Source organism: Penicillium verrucosum (assembly GCF_028828655.1).
Source record: "Penicillium verrucosum strain IBT 35672 chromosome Unknown utg000001l_segment0_segment0, whole genome shotgun sequence".
NCBI classification, from domain to species: Eukaryota; Fungi; Ascomycota; class Eurotiomycetes; order Eurotiales; family Aspergillaceae; genus Penicillium; species Penicillium verrucosum.
This window is the reverse complement of record NW_026643210.1, coordinates 10,754,366-10,769,866: the sequence shown is the minus strand read 5'-3', so window position 1 is coordinate 10,769,866 and position 15,501 is coordinate 10,754,366. Positions and strand designations below refer to the sequence as shown.

The following is a 15,501-nucleotide window of genomic DNA, read 5'->3' as shown; positions in this document are numbered from 1 at the left end:
GTCTCAAAAGGGGAGTGAAATGTACGCCAAGACTACCCCAACAACGTGTCTTCCAATGGGGGAAAACAACCGCTGTGGATCACCTTCCTCTTTGCATATTTCTATGTTGTTCTCAAGTTGATATAGGAAAGTGATGTCACTTTATCTCAGGGGTTGTAGAAGTATAGAGGTGTTTTGTTTCCTTTTGTTGAATCATATGCATGCATGTTTGTCATTTGCATGTTTGCTATTTGGTATTTGCTATAGACTGAGCCTTTGTTGGATGATTTAATAGGGTATATAAACCCCTGCAGTTTTAGCTTTAATCAATTAATGATCCTTCTTCTGCTTTCTCCCCACATAGTATTAATCTATATAACAGGTTGCTAAACACCTTTTCAAAACTTCTGTGGGCATGTTCTCCGTTCTTACCCTGTCCAATTATTCTCTGATGTTTCAGTATGGCCTGTTTGACGGGGCTCTCCTTAAGTATATCAACTTGCTATTGAAATAAGACCATGGCTGAATTGTAGCTGAAAGCATTTTCAATAGCAATGCGATCCCCCTTTACCTCAATACCTAGAGGTTGATGAAGATGATGACTTTTTTTTAATGGGGAGATGAGAAGACATGAAAAAAACAATTAGAGAGAGAATAAAATGGAAGTGTGAGGTTCTCAAGTGAAGCAAGTATACAACGCCCAAACGGGAATCGGCCAGGCCTTGACGGTCATTGGACCAAAGCTGCGTGATGGCCGCTGCGGGATGCCGTAGCTCCCCCCACCAACAAACAGCTTTCTTGGGCATCGCTTGATTTCTTTCATCTCACTTCTCTCTCTACTTTTTCTTACACTTGGCGTCATATTGTTTACAGTCTCATTTGAGACTTTTTGCTTATCATGGATTCTACGGGTCTGAGTAGTGATGGTGCTGCCTACCGGTCTCGTGGGTACCAGCTCGAAATGTTAGAGGCTAGCCTCAAGGATAATACTATTGTCGCGGTATGTTTTTTTTTTTTTTGTTTCAATGAGACCTTTATAAGATACTGACTATTAATAGATGGATACGGGCAGTGGAAAGACTCATATGCATGTTTGAAGATGACATTCCTTTATCGGCACATTTCTCTGACATTTTTCTTTGTAGTGCCATTCTTCGGATCATACATGAGCTCGAGAACTGTAGTTCTCCAGACAAAGTGAATAAATAAACCTGTGGACTCTTGTATTTATTCTCGGCTTACATGTATCACAGCTTATCTGGTTTCTTACCCCAACTGTGGCATTGAGTCTTCAACAACATGAAGTTATCACTAGCCAAATCCTCTCGGTGAAAACGAAAGTTTTAACCGGTCTGGACAATGTTGACCGATGGACTGAACAAGGTGTCTGGGACAAAGTTCTCAAAGACGTCCGTGTTGTTGTTTCGACATATGCTGTCCTTGCTGATGCTTTGGGTCATGGTTTTGTTCGCATGTCCCGGCTTGCACTCATTATCTTTGATGAGGGTACGTGACACATTTCAAGACATCCCATAATCCAGGCTAATAAATATTTAATACAGCTCACCATTGCACTAGACGCCATCCGGCGAACAAGATTATGCAAAACCACTACCATCCTTCCCTGCTGAGGTCAGGCCCAAATGCTGTACCTCGGATCCTGGGACTCACTGCCAGCCCAATAGTCCGGTCGAGCCCAAACGAGCTTGAGTCAGTCCACCTATCTTACGCTAGTGAGTCTCTTCGGCAACTGACAATCTTCCCCCAGAACAATCGAATCCAACTTGAACGCAGTATGCAAGACTCCACGTGTCTATCGCACTGAGCTCTTGGAAAATACCCATCGCCCTCACCTAGAACGTCTCAATTACATGCCTTTTGACGAAGCACAGTATGGCTTTGGAGGCCAACTACTTTCATCCCTGATAGAATGTTGCAGGGCCTATAACATAGAAGACGATCCTTGGATTGAATCATTACGGTCAAAGAATCAGACTGTGGAGCTTACGAAGGCTCTCACCACAGGTAAAACCTTCTGTAGCGAGCAACTGAATAACTTTCAGGCGCGCGCCCGTCACATATATGAGGAGCTGGGAGGCTGGGCTGCCGACTTCTTCATCAGCGCTTCAATTGACCAACTTCAGTGTTCAATTCAAGATGCTAGTGAGATGTCACATTTGGATCAAATGGAGAGAATTTACCTGTTGGAACTGCTCCTTGCAATGCCTGCCCCAGTTTCAGCTGAGGAGAGTAGTCACATATCCATCAAGCTTGAAGTGCTTCTCAACTTCCTTGAAAGAATGGACAGGCCTGGGTTTTCCGGGCTACTCTTCGCCAAACAGAGAGCAACTGTCAGTGTCTTAGCTCGCATTTTATCACTTCATCCCAAGACCAGAGATCGCTTCCAGTGTGCCTCTTATGTTGGTTGGTCGAGTGATAGAAATCGCAAGGGCTGTCTCGGTGACCTACTTCATCGAGATATGCAGCGAGATACTCTTGACGAATTCAAAGCTGGTCGCAAAAACCTCATTGTCACAACTGACGTTCTCGAAGAAGGGATCGACATAAGCGCATGCAGTTTGGTTATTTGTTACGACAACCCTGCGAACCTCAAGTCCTTTGTCCAGAGGCGTGGGCGTGCTCGTCATAGAGAATCCACATATGCTGTCATGATCTCAAATGAGGATCAGTTGTTGAGTCTTCACAAATGGCAGGAGCTAGAGCATGCTATGATTAAAGCATATCAGGATGATGAGCGACAGCGTCGGGAAGCTTTTGAACTTGAGGCCGCCGAGGAGCATGTGAAAGAGAGGCTTTGGGTGGAAAAGACGAAGTAATGGCAACCGAGGACCTCCCTTGATATTTGCTAATAGCTGGTTCACAGTGCCCTATTGACGGCGGATGACGCAGTGCAGCATTTGCATCACTTTTGCGCGGTCTTACCAGTTGACGAGTATTCCGACAACCGACCAATGTTTTCCTTCCAAGAAAACAGCGCAGGATTGCTTTTGGGTACGGTTACATTACCGAATTCTGTGCACCCGACAGTTCGACGTGCAAACGGGAAATACTGGTGGCGGACAGAGCGAGCAGCCAGAAAGGAGACCGCATTTCAAGCCTACAAAGCTTTGTATTCGTATGGGTTGATCAACGACAACCTCTTGCCATTAACACGAAAGCCAGAGTTGAGATTCTCGGACCAGACGACTCTCCCGTCCATTTTGCAAGTTGCAGAGCAGTATGACCCGTATGTAGACCTTGCGCAAGCCTGGGCTTTGGGTCAGCTGTGCCAGACACGCTTGAAGATATACAGCAATGGTTCTATGGACGAAGATCTGGCCATCTGCTTAATTTTGCCAAGGTTGACTCCGATGCCGCACCCCATTCCTCTCTACTGGGACTCCGAAACCCCTTTGGAACTCCATTTTGAACCGCAAATGTCGACATTTGAGACGACAGAGGAGACACTGGATCAAATGAGAAGGATCACAGCGCTCTATCTACGAGCACCCAGCTCGCGCCAGCGGGGGAGACAACCGCGACTTCGCGGCTCTCTTCATCCCCGATATCTCACACGAACACCTAGGGCAATGGCTTGCGATGTATGAAGGGAAAGAGCCAGCGCTGGAAGTCTATTCGAGGAACCCAACTACCGCACCTATGGGTATCGTCCGTGACCAGTCGAAATTCAGCGAGCCACGGACATTCAACAAATGGATTGTTCCAGCCCAGGTGACAAAGGCGTCGCCTATTGAAGTGGAATGTTCATCATTTCCCCGTCGCCGAAATCTCCTCCAGGTGCGAACTATGAATGTTACCGATGATGGAGAGACAGATGCACCAAAGAAATCTTACGTTCTACCTGCTGCAGCTTGCGTTATCGACAAGCTCCCAGCAAAACAGGGTCTCTTTGGACTTTTCATCTCCGCCATTTTGGATCGACTGGAGGCATCTTTGGTCGCACATCGATTGAACGATACCATTTTGAAAGGAGTCGGAATCGAAAACATCGATCACGTTATTACAGCTATCAGCGCGCCTATTGCACAGGCCAGTACCAACTATCAGAGATTTGAGTTCTTTGGTGACTCGGTTCTCAAATTCACCGTCAGTTGCCAGCTCTTTTTCCGGAATACCAACTGGCACGAGGGCTACCTCTCGGAGAGCCGTGATAAACACATCCAGAACAATCGACTTGCTCGTGCAGCTCTCGACACTGGAATTGACTGCTTTATCCTAACGAACCGATTCACCCCCCGGAAATGGACTGTACCGTTGATCAGGAATAAATTGGAACCATCGACAGCCAAGAGGAACATCTCAATCAAGGTCCTGGCAGATGTTGTGGAATCTCTCATTGGCGCAGCCTACGTAGACGGTGGCATCCGCAAAGCGCAAGCCTGTCTGCATCGCTTCTTACCGGAGATCGACCTCTTCACGAATGAAATCTCGCCCCTCATCCTACCACCAGGTAAAGGTGTGAGCAACTTAATCAACCACCACCGATTGGCCGGTCTCATTGGATACACTTTCAAAGATCCTGCGCTCCTGACAGAAGCGCTCACTCACGCATCCTGCGAGTACGATACATCAACACAATCCTATCAACGCCTCGAGTTCCTTGGTGATGCCGTCCTCGACATGGTCGTCATGGCAGTGATAGCAGCCCATCCCGTGGAAATGGACCAGGGGCCAATGACATTGCTCAAACATTCCGTCGTGAACGGCAACCTCCTGGCATTCTTCTGCATGGAGCTATGCGCACCGGACGAACCCTCCCACATGACCCAATGCGCCAACGGCGAGGTCAGCCTTATCCCACACTATGACGAGATCCACCTATGGCGCTTCCTCCGCTCTCATGGGCCTAACATCAAAGCCGCCCGGGAAGCTTGTCTCGAGCGGCACCAAGGTCTCCATATTGAGATCCGCGATGCCTTGGAACACGGAAGCCAGTACCCGTGGGAGTTGTTCGCCCGTCTGCGTGCGGATAAATTCCTGTCGGACATCATTGAGAGTGTTCTTGGGGCGATCTTCATCGACTGTGGGGGAAATCTGGATGTGTGTCACGCTTTCGTCGAACGTATCGGACTGGTGTGGTACATCCAGCGTGTTATTGCCGACGGGGTTAATGTTGTTCATCCGCGGAACATTGCGCAGAACATGGTGAAGGGAGCTGGGACCTTGGTCTTCAAGAGGAAGAGGGTTGAGTCTGGAGGCACGGCTACGTATCGGTGCTCGGCGGTGGTCAATCAGACTGAGATCGCGCTGGTGGAGGGTTGTGCTTCTGCCGAAGAGGCTGAGGTTAAGGTTGCCAATGTTGCCATTGAGCACTTGACGTTGCATCCATTGGCTTGAACCCTACATGAGCTCGAAGCCAATGACTTGGGGAATTAGCTTGCTCTGAATGATCTCATGATTTTGACTGGAAACTTTTGATTTTATTTAGCTAGATACCATATAAGAAACCTTGGATTTTGGACTGCCTTTGGTGACATCGGAAGCAATGTAGCTAATTGGCATTTCCAAATAGATAAAAGTAGTGAAAGATAATCTACTCCTGTGCCTTGCCTCCCTTTGCACCGCGCTTGGATCGCCGCACAGGGGCGGGCTTAGGTTCCTCTTCTGTTTGATCCTCCCCATCAGATCCAATGGAGTTCACTTGTTCCTCCCCACTTGAAGCCACCATCACACCCTCTTCCGTGCTCTCGGAGGACTGTGTATCCGCCTCAGCCTTTGACACGGGCTCCCAAGTTCCCTCGGCTGGCACGGCATCTTGACGCAAATTGTTGAGAATCTTTGTTGTCTCGCTTTCCACACCATTCCAAGCTCCACAGCTTCCACACCGCCAGCGGCCCAGCTCTTCTGGTGTTTTGGTCCCAGGGGGAGCCTGGCCGTTCACGAGCCGACATGCGCTGCAGATCATGACCATCCGATTGCGCGGTTGGGTTTCATCTTCTCCGAGCAGAACATCCAAAAGACGGTCATACCAATGTGGTTGTTCGATGGATTCTCCGTTCTGAGTGAATGCGTTCGGCGCAAAGCTGGGTTGATCGGTGGGTGGTTGGGGAGTGAAAGGAGGTGGGAAAGAGGGCTGCTGTGGGGTTTGCGGGCCGCCTTGGGTTAACTCGAGAGGAGGAGAGGGATAATCGGGTGACGGCGGTTCGTTCTGGGTTTGCGATGCAGAGGGAGGACGGCGAATATTGGCAGTGGGCGGCGGCGGGAGACCAGTACGGGGCACAGGCTGTGGCTGTTGGGCGGGCTTTCCTTTCTCGGTTTGTCCCTTTGGACCCGGGGAGGGCTTCGGGGACTCACCGCCGTACTTCTCTAGCAGTTGCTGGGTGGAGTTGTACTTGGTTGCGACCTTGAGTTTTTCGATGGTCTCCTCGCGCTGTCTATGGAAATCGTCCAGGCGGCGTTGGAGGCGGGAAATTCGGTAGTCGAAGATTCTGGAGCTGAGCGTGCGCACACCGTAGATACTAGAGGAAAAAAAGAACTGCATGTTAGCGTGGTTGGAATGTGCAGATTAAAGACAGACGTACAGGACCGGCCCGCCTGCGATGGCTGCATATTCCTTGATCCCCCAGCTCTCCCATCCTAGTACGAGGGCGAGAATGATGGAGTAAAACAGATAGGCGAATGTCGAGTAGAGGGTCCAGAGAGCCTTGATTCGCCGGGAAGACTGACGTTGCTGGTCGAGTCGCGTGGTAGCCTGGGCTATCTTAGTCGACAGCGTGGATAGGGTCTTCTCAAAAGAAGCCGCGGAGGTGTCATTGCCCTGATAATGTTAGTGACAGTACAGCGAAACAATCAAGTACCATATATCTCACCTTCCAGGGCCAAAAAGAAACCATTATTGTACATACATAGTATGCCTATGAACTAAGGAGGAGAAGCTCTCCTGTCAAGCTGTTCCAAGTTTAGGAAGGCGACACGCACGGACCACGTCAGATCGGAGTCGTGACTCCGACATTTGGGGAATCTCCAGTGCTACTATTAGGTCACATGGGGTTATTGGATTTTGTTTATTTGGTTCATTTTCGCATGAGTATCTTGGATATCGTTACATAGATTCCAGCTATTCATTTCTGTTGAGTTGCCCTTTCTATGGCTTGGTAGAGGGGTTTCCGAGCTCAGCAGACCGAGCAGTGGCCGCCTGGACAGACTTGTCGACGATCTCTTTAAAGTTGAGAGACTCAAATGTCTGGAGAGCAGCGTATGTGGTGCCATTGGGGCTAGTCACATTCTTACGCAGTTGAGAAGGCCCGTCAGAGCTCTCAACCAGCATCTTGCCAGCACCAAGACATGTCTGTGTAGCCAAACGAGTGGCCTGTTCTTCGGGGAGGCCGAGAGCCGTTGCACTTGCAACTAGGTGCTCAACCATGGCGAAGAAGTAGGCAGGTCCAGATCCTGATTGGGTTAGATTGATACGCGTTAAGTGACATGCCGTATGGCTTTTGATGCAGATGAGACTTACCGGACAATCCAGTGACGACATCGAGAAGATCTTCGCGGTCCACCCACTCGGTAGCCTTGCTAACGCTTCCGAGCATAGCATTGACAAGCTCCTTCTCCTCCGAGGTGATATCCATGCTAGCAAAAGCACCTGAAGCACCCTCGCTAACCAGGGCGGGGGTGTTAGGCATCACGCGAACAGTGTGGGCTGTACGGCTATCGCTAGTTGTCAACCATTCTTTCAAGCTGTCAAGGGTAATACCCGCGGCAATGCTAACAACGACGGGTAAAGTCGCGCGGGGCGACCAGGCACCGCCGAGCTCCTGGCATACAGCCTTGGTGACTTGGGGCTTGACCGCAATGATGACCAAATCGGCATCACCTCCAGCCTCGACATTGGAGGTGGTGGTGCGCACTCCGAGTGCGGCTATCTTCTCGCGGTTAACATCCCACGGCTCGGAGACGCAGATATTCTGCTTGTTGACGCCTTTGCTCAGCAGACCACCAATGATGGCGGAGGCCATGTTGCCACCGCCAATGAAGGCCAGTTTGCTCTCTTGAATGGACGGCATTATGTAGGTATGACTGGAAAAAGATGTTCCAAGGTTGTACTGTCTGTCTTAAGTGAGTAATCGGGGAGTCCCGCACTTATGTAAAAATTTGGTGGGGCATCTGAACACCCACGTTATCGCACCGGCCCGGTATTCCAAAAGTTGGAGAAACATATTGGTCTCCATTATCTTTCTCTCTCCAACTTCGGAGTCTAATTAATTTGATTCTTTGCGAAGTCCATATCCATTATTCCGAGTGAGTGTGTGAGTGTGTGTGTACGCCCAACGTAAAGCAATATGGGATGCTACTTCTACATTTGAGATTACAAACGCGGGGTTGGTCTGGGGATATTCAATAATGGAATTGAGGGCTCTGGGTTTGGTCATCAGCGTAGGCTTAGTGGTTCGAGTAATTGTGGTAGATTTATTGAGGTTGGTATGAAGTTTGGCATAGAATATATATATTGTGACTACGTCTCCATGATGGGATGAACAAGATTTTGACATGATGAGATAGGAGGTAGTTACATTGTGGACAGCATCAACAATCTACATGTTCATTATATTCCAGTCTTAAATCCAGACAGAGCATAACCGAAATACAACTATACTTCTCAACAATATGATACGTCATAAGCGCACAATATAACTATCTTGTACAATAACGAACAGTCGTAAAGACAATGTAAAAATTTAATTGATGATCTACTAATGACTGTCCTTATATATCCCATATCCCAGGTTTTCCCATTTGTGGATGCATCTAATCAAAACAATCAATTAGCCATAAATCTTAGAATGATGGGACAAATTAAGAAATCATAGAACAATTTCAGTAACTCAGAGACCAATATGAAAACAATGTAGATGGACACAGATTCAACAAATTCTTTGCAGAAAGGGAAGGTCAATCATCATAGAGATAGATGTGTTTGGGGGCGGGTAGCAAGGGCATTTCAGGGGGTCGATATTTACCTGGACCAGTCGGAGCATTCCCCTAAAGTGGGGGAATGGGTATAGAACAATTAACCACTCGGGCCTAGAAATATTTGTTTCCAGCGGCAGCGAGGTAGGTTCTTTGTAAAATAGTGATCTGTTTGTTCTTTTAGTAATATCGGTCGCTTTCTGTTAATATACAAAGCTCAATGGGGAGAGGAATGAATGAATTCCTCTTATGTCTGTTTGAACTGAGTGATAGTAGACCAAAAAGGTTGAAAAAAGATTGTGGTGAATTCCTATGATCCAAGGAGTTTGGATGTTGGATCAGAATTCCCCTGAGTGTTCTTAAATACTTCTCACTGGGTCAGGGCTAGGGCATCGGCCCTATTTCAGAAATTTACATGCAAGGAGATTATATATGGAGAATGTCGTCATTGATGGAACCATGTGACGATGATGTACCCACCGATAACATCTACTGTTGTATGTTGTAACTAACTAGTTAACTAGTTAGTTATGTAGTATTAGTATATGTTGTATAGTATGGGGATCACTGTTGAATTAATCGGACAAGAAGAACATGATTGTGTCTGGGCTTAATCTTATCCCTTTGTTGTTCAGTGGGTAACACATGAAGATCTAGGAAGACTATTCAACACCAACTAGAACATCATGTCCGCAGAGATCCATGTCGAAGAGATACTTTACATGAGATGTCTTAAATACATCCATACAGCATAGATATTTAGTGATTAAGCGCCCATATATTACTTACTGTTGTAGGTGGGAAGCCCGGCGGCTAAAATAGGAAAGACCCACCCGATAAGGGGAAATATGGCTGAGTCACCTAAATGTGGTGCAGGTGTATTAACGTCTTATCTGCGCAGGTTAAGCGACAGGAATTGTTGCAATACATCCTACTGATATCGATATAGTAAAACCATGCGGAATTCAAGGTTAGCATACCGATATGCTCTTCTACATATATCGGGTGGCCCTAATCCAAGGATGTGACGAGTTGCTTACCTCCCAAGGCTGAGCACAATATCGGAAAGGCTTGGAGACCACTCTAGAACCCCGGATGGGCAGATGTGATGTGTCCAGTTAGGTGATCTCACCGTGGACTTGTCGCATGCACACCTAAGATGTGAATGGGCTTAGTACCGAGCTCAAATCTCATAACCTATAAGATGTCCAAGGCTCACCCCAACTGCTTTCTAGGACTACTTTCTAGAGTTGTTCATTGGAGTTTCGTGAGGAAACTGAGGGGAATGTCAGTACCCCGCTGCCAAGACACAATATTTGAGACAAGATCAACATGTCACGACCAGAAAGGGAAATGGACTACAGGGATCGTCCAATAAAATGCCATTTCGAGAGAACAATAGGGTAAACAGATGCAGTCAGGTCGGCGGCATGCATACGGACGCAAGAGAGTTGACCTTGACAGGCCATTTTGGGGTCATATGGACCAATGGATACATCCACGACGCGCGAAAATACGTGGCTAATCGCATCAGCCCAGATTGTGCGAGAGACTCTATTTAAAACCGTCTTTTCCGCACCCCCAACCCCAATCCCTTAGTATTGAAGGTTGAAGCTGCTCAAAATGGCTACCGACGCTAAAACATTGGATTTTACTGTGAGTTTCTCTAAAAAAATGGACGACATTGATCCCACGATTGATCTTTGCTGAAATAGACATTCCGAAATGTGATCAATAATCAATTGACCACCACAACGGAAACCCGACATGGGATCAATCCCGCCAACACTCAGCCTAATCCACCCGTCCCAGTTTCGACGCAAGATGATCTTGACAAGGCCGTAAAGGCAGCTCAAGATGCCTTCAAGGGCTGGGCCAAGACCTCCTTTGAAGAGCGACGTAAAGCTCTGCATGCCTGGGCCGATGCTATTGACGCTAATGCCGACGAATTCGCAAAGACCCTCACAATGGAACAAGGAAAGCCATTAAGTCAATCATCCGTGGAGGTGGGTATGGCAGGCGTATGGATTCGTGGTCTTACGGCTTTTGAGATTACCGACAATATCATCGAGGAAACCGAAGACCGAAAGATTGTTCAACGCCACACACCCATTGGCGTAGTGGGTGCTATTGTCCCCTGGAACTTCCCTGTTCTTTTGGCCGTCGGCAAAATCGTCCCTGCCATATACACCGGCAACACCATTATTGTGAAGCCGTCCCCCTTCACACCTTATTGCGGCTTGAAGCTGGTAGAACTTGCCACCAAATTTTTCCCTCCTGGCGTCGTCCAATGTCTGAGCGGCGAGGAGTCCCTCGGCCCATTGTTCACTGCTCACCCTGGAATTCAGAAGATCAGCTTCACGGGGTCCATCGCCACTGGAAAGCGGGTTATGGCTGCATGTGCTACGACTCTCAAGCGCGTCACACTGGAACTGGGTGGCAATGACCCGGCGATTATCTGCGACGATGTCGATATCGACGCTATTATCCCTAAGATTGGAATTCTCTCTTATCTCTGCAGCTCACAGATCTGCATGATGATCAAACGGCTTTATGTCCACGAGAAGATTTACGATGAGTTCTTGGAAAAATTAGTCACATTTGTCAAGACCCTGAAAGTCGGCGATGGCACTGAGGCAGAGACCTTCTTCGGACCTGTTCAAAATCAGATGCAATTTGAGAAAGCCAAAGACCTGTTCAGCAGCATTGGTACTGAAAACCTGAAAGCTGTGCTTGGAGGCTCGATCGAGAACTCTTCCGGGTACTACATTCACCCGACTATCATCGACAATCCTCCCGAGACATCGCGCGTGGTACAGGAAGAGCCGTTTGCTCCCATCCTGCCTGTCCTGAAATGGTCTGACGAGGACGATGTCCTTGAGCGTGCGAATGCGTTGGAGACTGGATTGGGCTCTTCTGTCTGGAGTAAGGATTTCGAACGCGCAACTCGGATGGCAGATCAACTCCAGTCCGGTGTTGTGTGGGTAAACAGCCACTTCGATGTGGCGCCGAATGCACCCTTTGGTGGTCACAAGCAGAGTGGTATGGGTGTGGAATGGGGTCTTTCTGGTCTGCTTGGGTATTGCAATTCGCAGACTCAATGGCTGAAGAAGAGCTTCTAGTTTTTAGTTTAGTGTCTACGTATGTAGATTTTGATGAATTATTTGAATGTTGGTTGACACAAGCAAAATTGGAATACCTCATTTCAAAGAGTAACACCATAACACGTACCACTATGCTTTCCGCTATAACTACTCGACAATCTCGGGGTTCTTCTCTATGTCATGACTTATGAGAAATGTGTCAATTCTGAGATTCATATGTTATCTTATCACGACCCTGAACGCGGATCTTTCCATACATCGGCAGACTCCGCCTCGGTTGGTTTTGCGGGGGTATCGAATTTGACGATATAAATGCCCGGGGGTGCATTACTTTTAGGAATTTCGACTAGGAACCTCCTTGAAACAAAATAGCACTTGTTTTCATTCCCATCAGACGATTCGCTATGCTCTACATTCATGCCACTGTGGTAACCGTGGATACTTCACGCCGTATAATTACGGACGGAGCAATTCGCGTAGTCGGCGATGTTATTGTGGATCTTGGCAAGACAGATATCCTCAAGAAAAAGTATGCAGCCGACGAAGAGTATGATCTCTCCGGTCGGATTGTCATCCCGGGATTGATCTCGACCCACATGCACACAGCACAGACCTTGCTACGAGGTACGGCTGATGATCTCGAGTTGGTGTCGTGGTTATGCGAGAGAATCTGGGTTCTTCAGGGTAACTTTACGGCGGAGGACGGGTATGCTGCGGCACGACTGAGTATCGGAGAGATGCTTAAATCGGGGACCACCTGCTTTCTGGAGAGTATGGTAATGTAGCCTGAGGACGGATAACTTTCGCTGCGCAAAGACTGACATGAGTGCAGTTTGCGGATCGATATGGCTTTGACGGGCTATGCCGTGCTGTTGAAGAGAGTGGCATCCGTGGCTGTCTAGGCAAGATTGTCATGGACATTGCAAAATACGCCAAAGATGACGCTTGGACTATGCATCCTGGTCTTGTTGAGGACCGTGAAACCTCATTGCTTGGAACGGTGAAGATGTGGGAGAAGTGGAATGGTGCGGCCGATGATAGAATCAGAGTCTGGTTTGGTGCCAGGACTCCTGGAGGGTAGGAAACAAGACTGCCATTGGGGGTCACTTGCTAATGATAAATCAGAGTATCAGATGCGCTTTATAAGGAAATGACCGCCATTTCCAAAGAGAAAGGTATACCCATTACCATGCATTGCGCTGAGGTTAAGGCCGATCGTGATTTTTTCGCTTCGGTCTCGCACACCCCGATGTCGTATTGCAAATCAGTTGGTTTGCTGAGTGATACCACAGTCCTCGTTCATATGGTTCATCTGGATGACTCGGACGTTGAGTGAGATATCGAATATATCTGATTTGACCCAACGGATGCTAATGATATCATGAAGACTTCTTTCTTCTTCGGGAACGCATGTCGCACACTGTCCAACATCTAATGCCAAGGTAAGTTGCATCACTAGGTTGATTCATATATACACAGGACTTAATGATCTGATGATGCCTAGCTTGCGTCCGGAACTTGCAGAGTGCCAGATCTCCAAAAAGCCGGGGTCAATATTGGCCTGGGCACTGATGGCGCCCCGTGTAACAACACATGTGATCTCTTGCAGGAGATGAAACTCGCCGCCATTATCCACAAAGGTATCTCGCAGGATCCCACGGCAGTTCCAGCCGAAAGCGTGCTGGAGATGGCTACAATCAATGGGGCCAAAGCGCTAGGCTTGGATAACCAGATCGGCAGCCTGGAAATTGGCAAGAAGGCTGACTTTGCGGCTATCGATGTTCGAGGGATCCACACCCAGCCTTGGTTTAATCCGGTCAGCGCAGTTGTTTATACTACAACTGGGCGAGATGTCGATGTTGTTGTGGTCGACGGGAAGGTTGTTGTCAAGAATGGAGAGCTCATGACGATGGACGAGGAGGAAATTGTGCAGGAAGCACAAAGAAGAAGCAAAGAAGTAGTGGAAAGAGCTGGGTTGGGCAAAAGGTTCAGGGCCGCTGGCCAGTGGAGTGATCAAACGAAGAGTCACAATTCATGATTTGTTCATTCCATTCTATAATCTAGCAAGTCCGTTCATGCGGAACGTGCCTATGTACAGCTCTATGATTCGGGTCATGCCACATTCCATTGCCATTTCAGTCATTAAAATGTGCATTCTTCACAATAGATCACGCAATGCTTCGCCCAAAGCCATAATGGCCATGGCCTGGCCATATGGCATCGAGGTCAACGGAATCTCCTTGTAAAAGTCAAGACAGTCGCCCATCCCCGTACCAAAGCTCGTATTCTGCAACTCTCCTTTCTCATCCACGTATTCCATAACCGCAGCGATTGCCTTTTCAGCAACAGGGCGGTACTGGGCACCGATGTAACGTTTCCTAACGGCCTTGAGAATACCGTAGGCAAATCCAGCGGTCGCAGATGCTTCCAAATACGAGTCGGGGTGATCAAGGAGAGTGTGCCACGCGCCGGATGACGACTGAAGACGCTGAAGGGCCTCGCACTGCGCCTCAAGAGTATCGATCAGGTGAAGACGAATAGGGTCATTTGGCTGGAGGTCAAGCAACTCGATGATCTCGGGAATGACAATTGTGACCCAGCTGTTGCCACGAGCCCAGCGTGCATCTGCAAAGTTGTGTCCGCCATCCTCAAATGTCCAGCCGTGGAACCACAGACCAGACTTTGTGTCGAAAAGATATTTGATGTGTGTAAGGAATTGTTTTTTCGCCTCTTCGATATATTGGGGTCGGTTCAGAAGCTTTCCGATCTTCGCCAGTGGCATGACAGTCATCATCAAAGTATCATCCCAGAGTTGCTGGTAGTTCTCTGTGATATAAGTCATATGCTGCATGCCACCGCAGCGGGTGCGGGGGAGTTCGTGCATCGCCCATTCAGCCCATGCGTCGAGCCACGGTAGGTAGATGACATTTCCGGTCTTCTCATAAACGTAGGCGAGAGTCAAAAAGACGGCCATGGTGTTGATATTCTTGGTGGTGCCACCTTCAGCAAATCGTGCAGCAAACCAATCCTCAATGATCTGTAACAATCTCTCGTCGCCCGTTAACTCGTAGTACTTCCACACGCCGTATAGTCCAATGCCGTGAGTCCATTCCCAGCCCTGCCATGACTTGGTATCAATAATGCGCCCATCAGGCAGTGGTAGCAAGAATTTTCCTGTCTCGTCTTTGATGTTGACCAAATTGTCAATTAACAGGTTGACGGCGCTGTGAATTTCGGGGCCCGTGGGCTTTGGGGACGACATTGTATGATGCTGATAGACTGGATGTTGTGTTTTTAGGACGAATAATATTTTCCACGATTTTTTTTTTCCGGGGAAACAAAAGAATATGTTGTGCCAACACGGTCTGAAGCTCCAAAGTCTTGGTACAAGTTCTTCCACTAATAAGCTCCCGAGTCAGACGCCACGAAGCATCCCCGCGGGGGGGCAAATCGGTATTCGGGTGAGAGATCACCGAGTTGCAAAACA

At 48.2% G+C, this 15,501-nt stretch overlaps 6 protein-coding genes across 6 annotated transcripts; 3 read left to right on the top strand and 3 right to left on the bottom strand.

Annotated features, from left to right (window-relative positions):
- Nucleotides 1-877: 877 nt before the first annotated feature.
- N7516_003932 (putative RNA helicase/RNAse III) lies at nt 878-5,337 on the top strand (the record flags this gene model as incomplete). The annotated part of the gene is made up of 8 exons (XM_057216652.1): nt 878-979; nt 1,038-1,066; nt 1,125-1,176; nt 1,233-1,485; nt 1,542-1,689; nt 1,748-2,812; nt 2,864-3,258; nt 3,464-5,337. 8 exons carry the CDS (start codon nt 878-880, stop codon nt 5,335-5,337), a joined length of 3,918 nt encoding a protein of 1,305 aa, XP_057078535.1.
- Nucleotides 5,338-5,533: 196 nt separating this feature from the next.
- N7516_003931 (uncharacterized protein) lies at nt 5,534-6,833 on the bottom strand (the record flags this gene model as incomplete). Its single annotated transcript, XM_057216651.1, has 3 exons — nt 5,534-6,458; nt 6,522-6,757; nt 6,810-6,833. 3 exons carry the CDS (start codon nt 6,831-6,833, stop codon nt 5,534-5,536), a joined length of 1,185 nt encoding a protein of 394 aa, XP_057078534.1.
- A 251-nt stretch (nt 6,834-7,084) lies between these two features.
- On the bottom strand, nt 7,085-8,006 carry N7516_003930 (pyrroline-5-carboxylate reductase family protein; the record flags this gene model as incomplete). Its single annotated transcript, XM_057216650.1, has 2 exons — nt 7,085-7,389; nt 7,457-8,006. 2 exons carry the CDS (start codon nt 8,004-8,006, stop codon nt 7,085-7,087), a joined length of 855 nt encoding a protein of 284 aa, XP_057078533.1.
- Nucleotides 8,007-10,533: 2,527 nt separating this feature from the next.
- On the top strand, nt 10,534-12,032 carry N7516_003929 (aldehyde dehydrogenase family protein; the record flags this gene model as incomplete). Its single annotated transcript, XM_057216649.1, has 2 exons — nt 10,534-10,566; nt 10,626-12,032. The coding sequence occupies 2 exons, from the start codon at nt 10,534-10,536 to the stop codon at nt 12,030-12,032; spliced, it is 1,440 nt and encodes a 479-aa protein (XP_057078532.1).
- Nucleotides 12,033-12,418: 386 nt separating this feature from the next.
- On the top strand, nt 12,419-14,052 carry N7516_003928 (amidohydrolase; the record flags this gene model as incomplete). Its single annotated transcript, XM_057216648.1, has 5 exons — nt 12,419-12,790; nt 12,847-13,091; nt 13,140-13,346; nt 13,402-13,456; nt 13,519-14,052. The coding sequence occupies 5 exons, from the start codon at nt 12,419-12,421 to the stop codon at nt 14,050-14,052; spliced, it is 1,413 nt and encodes a 470-aa protein (XP_057078531.1).
- Nucleotides 14,053-14,172: 120 nt separating this feature from the next.
- Nucleotides 14,173-15,276, bottom strand: N7516_003927 (glycoside hydrolase family 88/105 protein; the record flags this gene model as incomplete). Its single annotated transcript, XM_057216647.1, has 1 exon — nt 14,173-15,276. One exon carries the CDS (start codon nt 15,274-15,276, stop codon nt 14,173-14,175), a length of 1,104 nt encoding a protein of 367 aa, XP_057078530.1.
- Nucleotides 15,277-15,501: the final 225 nt, after the last annotated feature.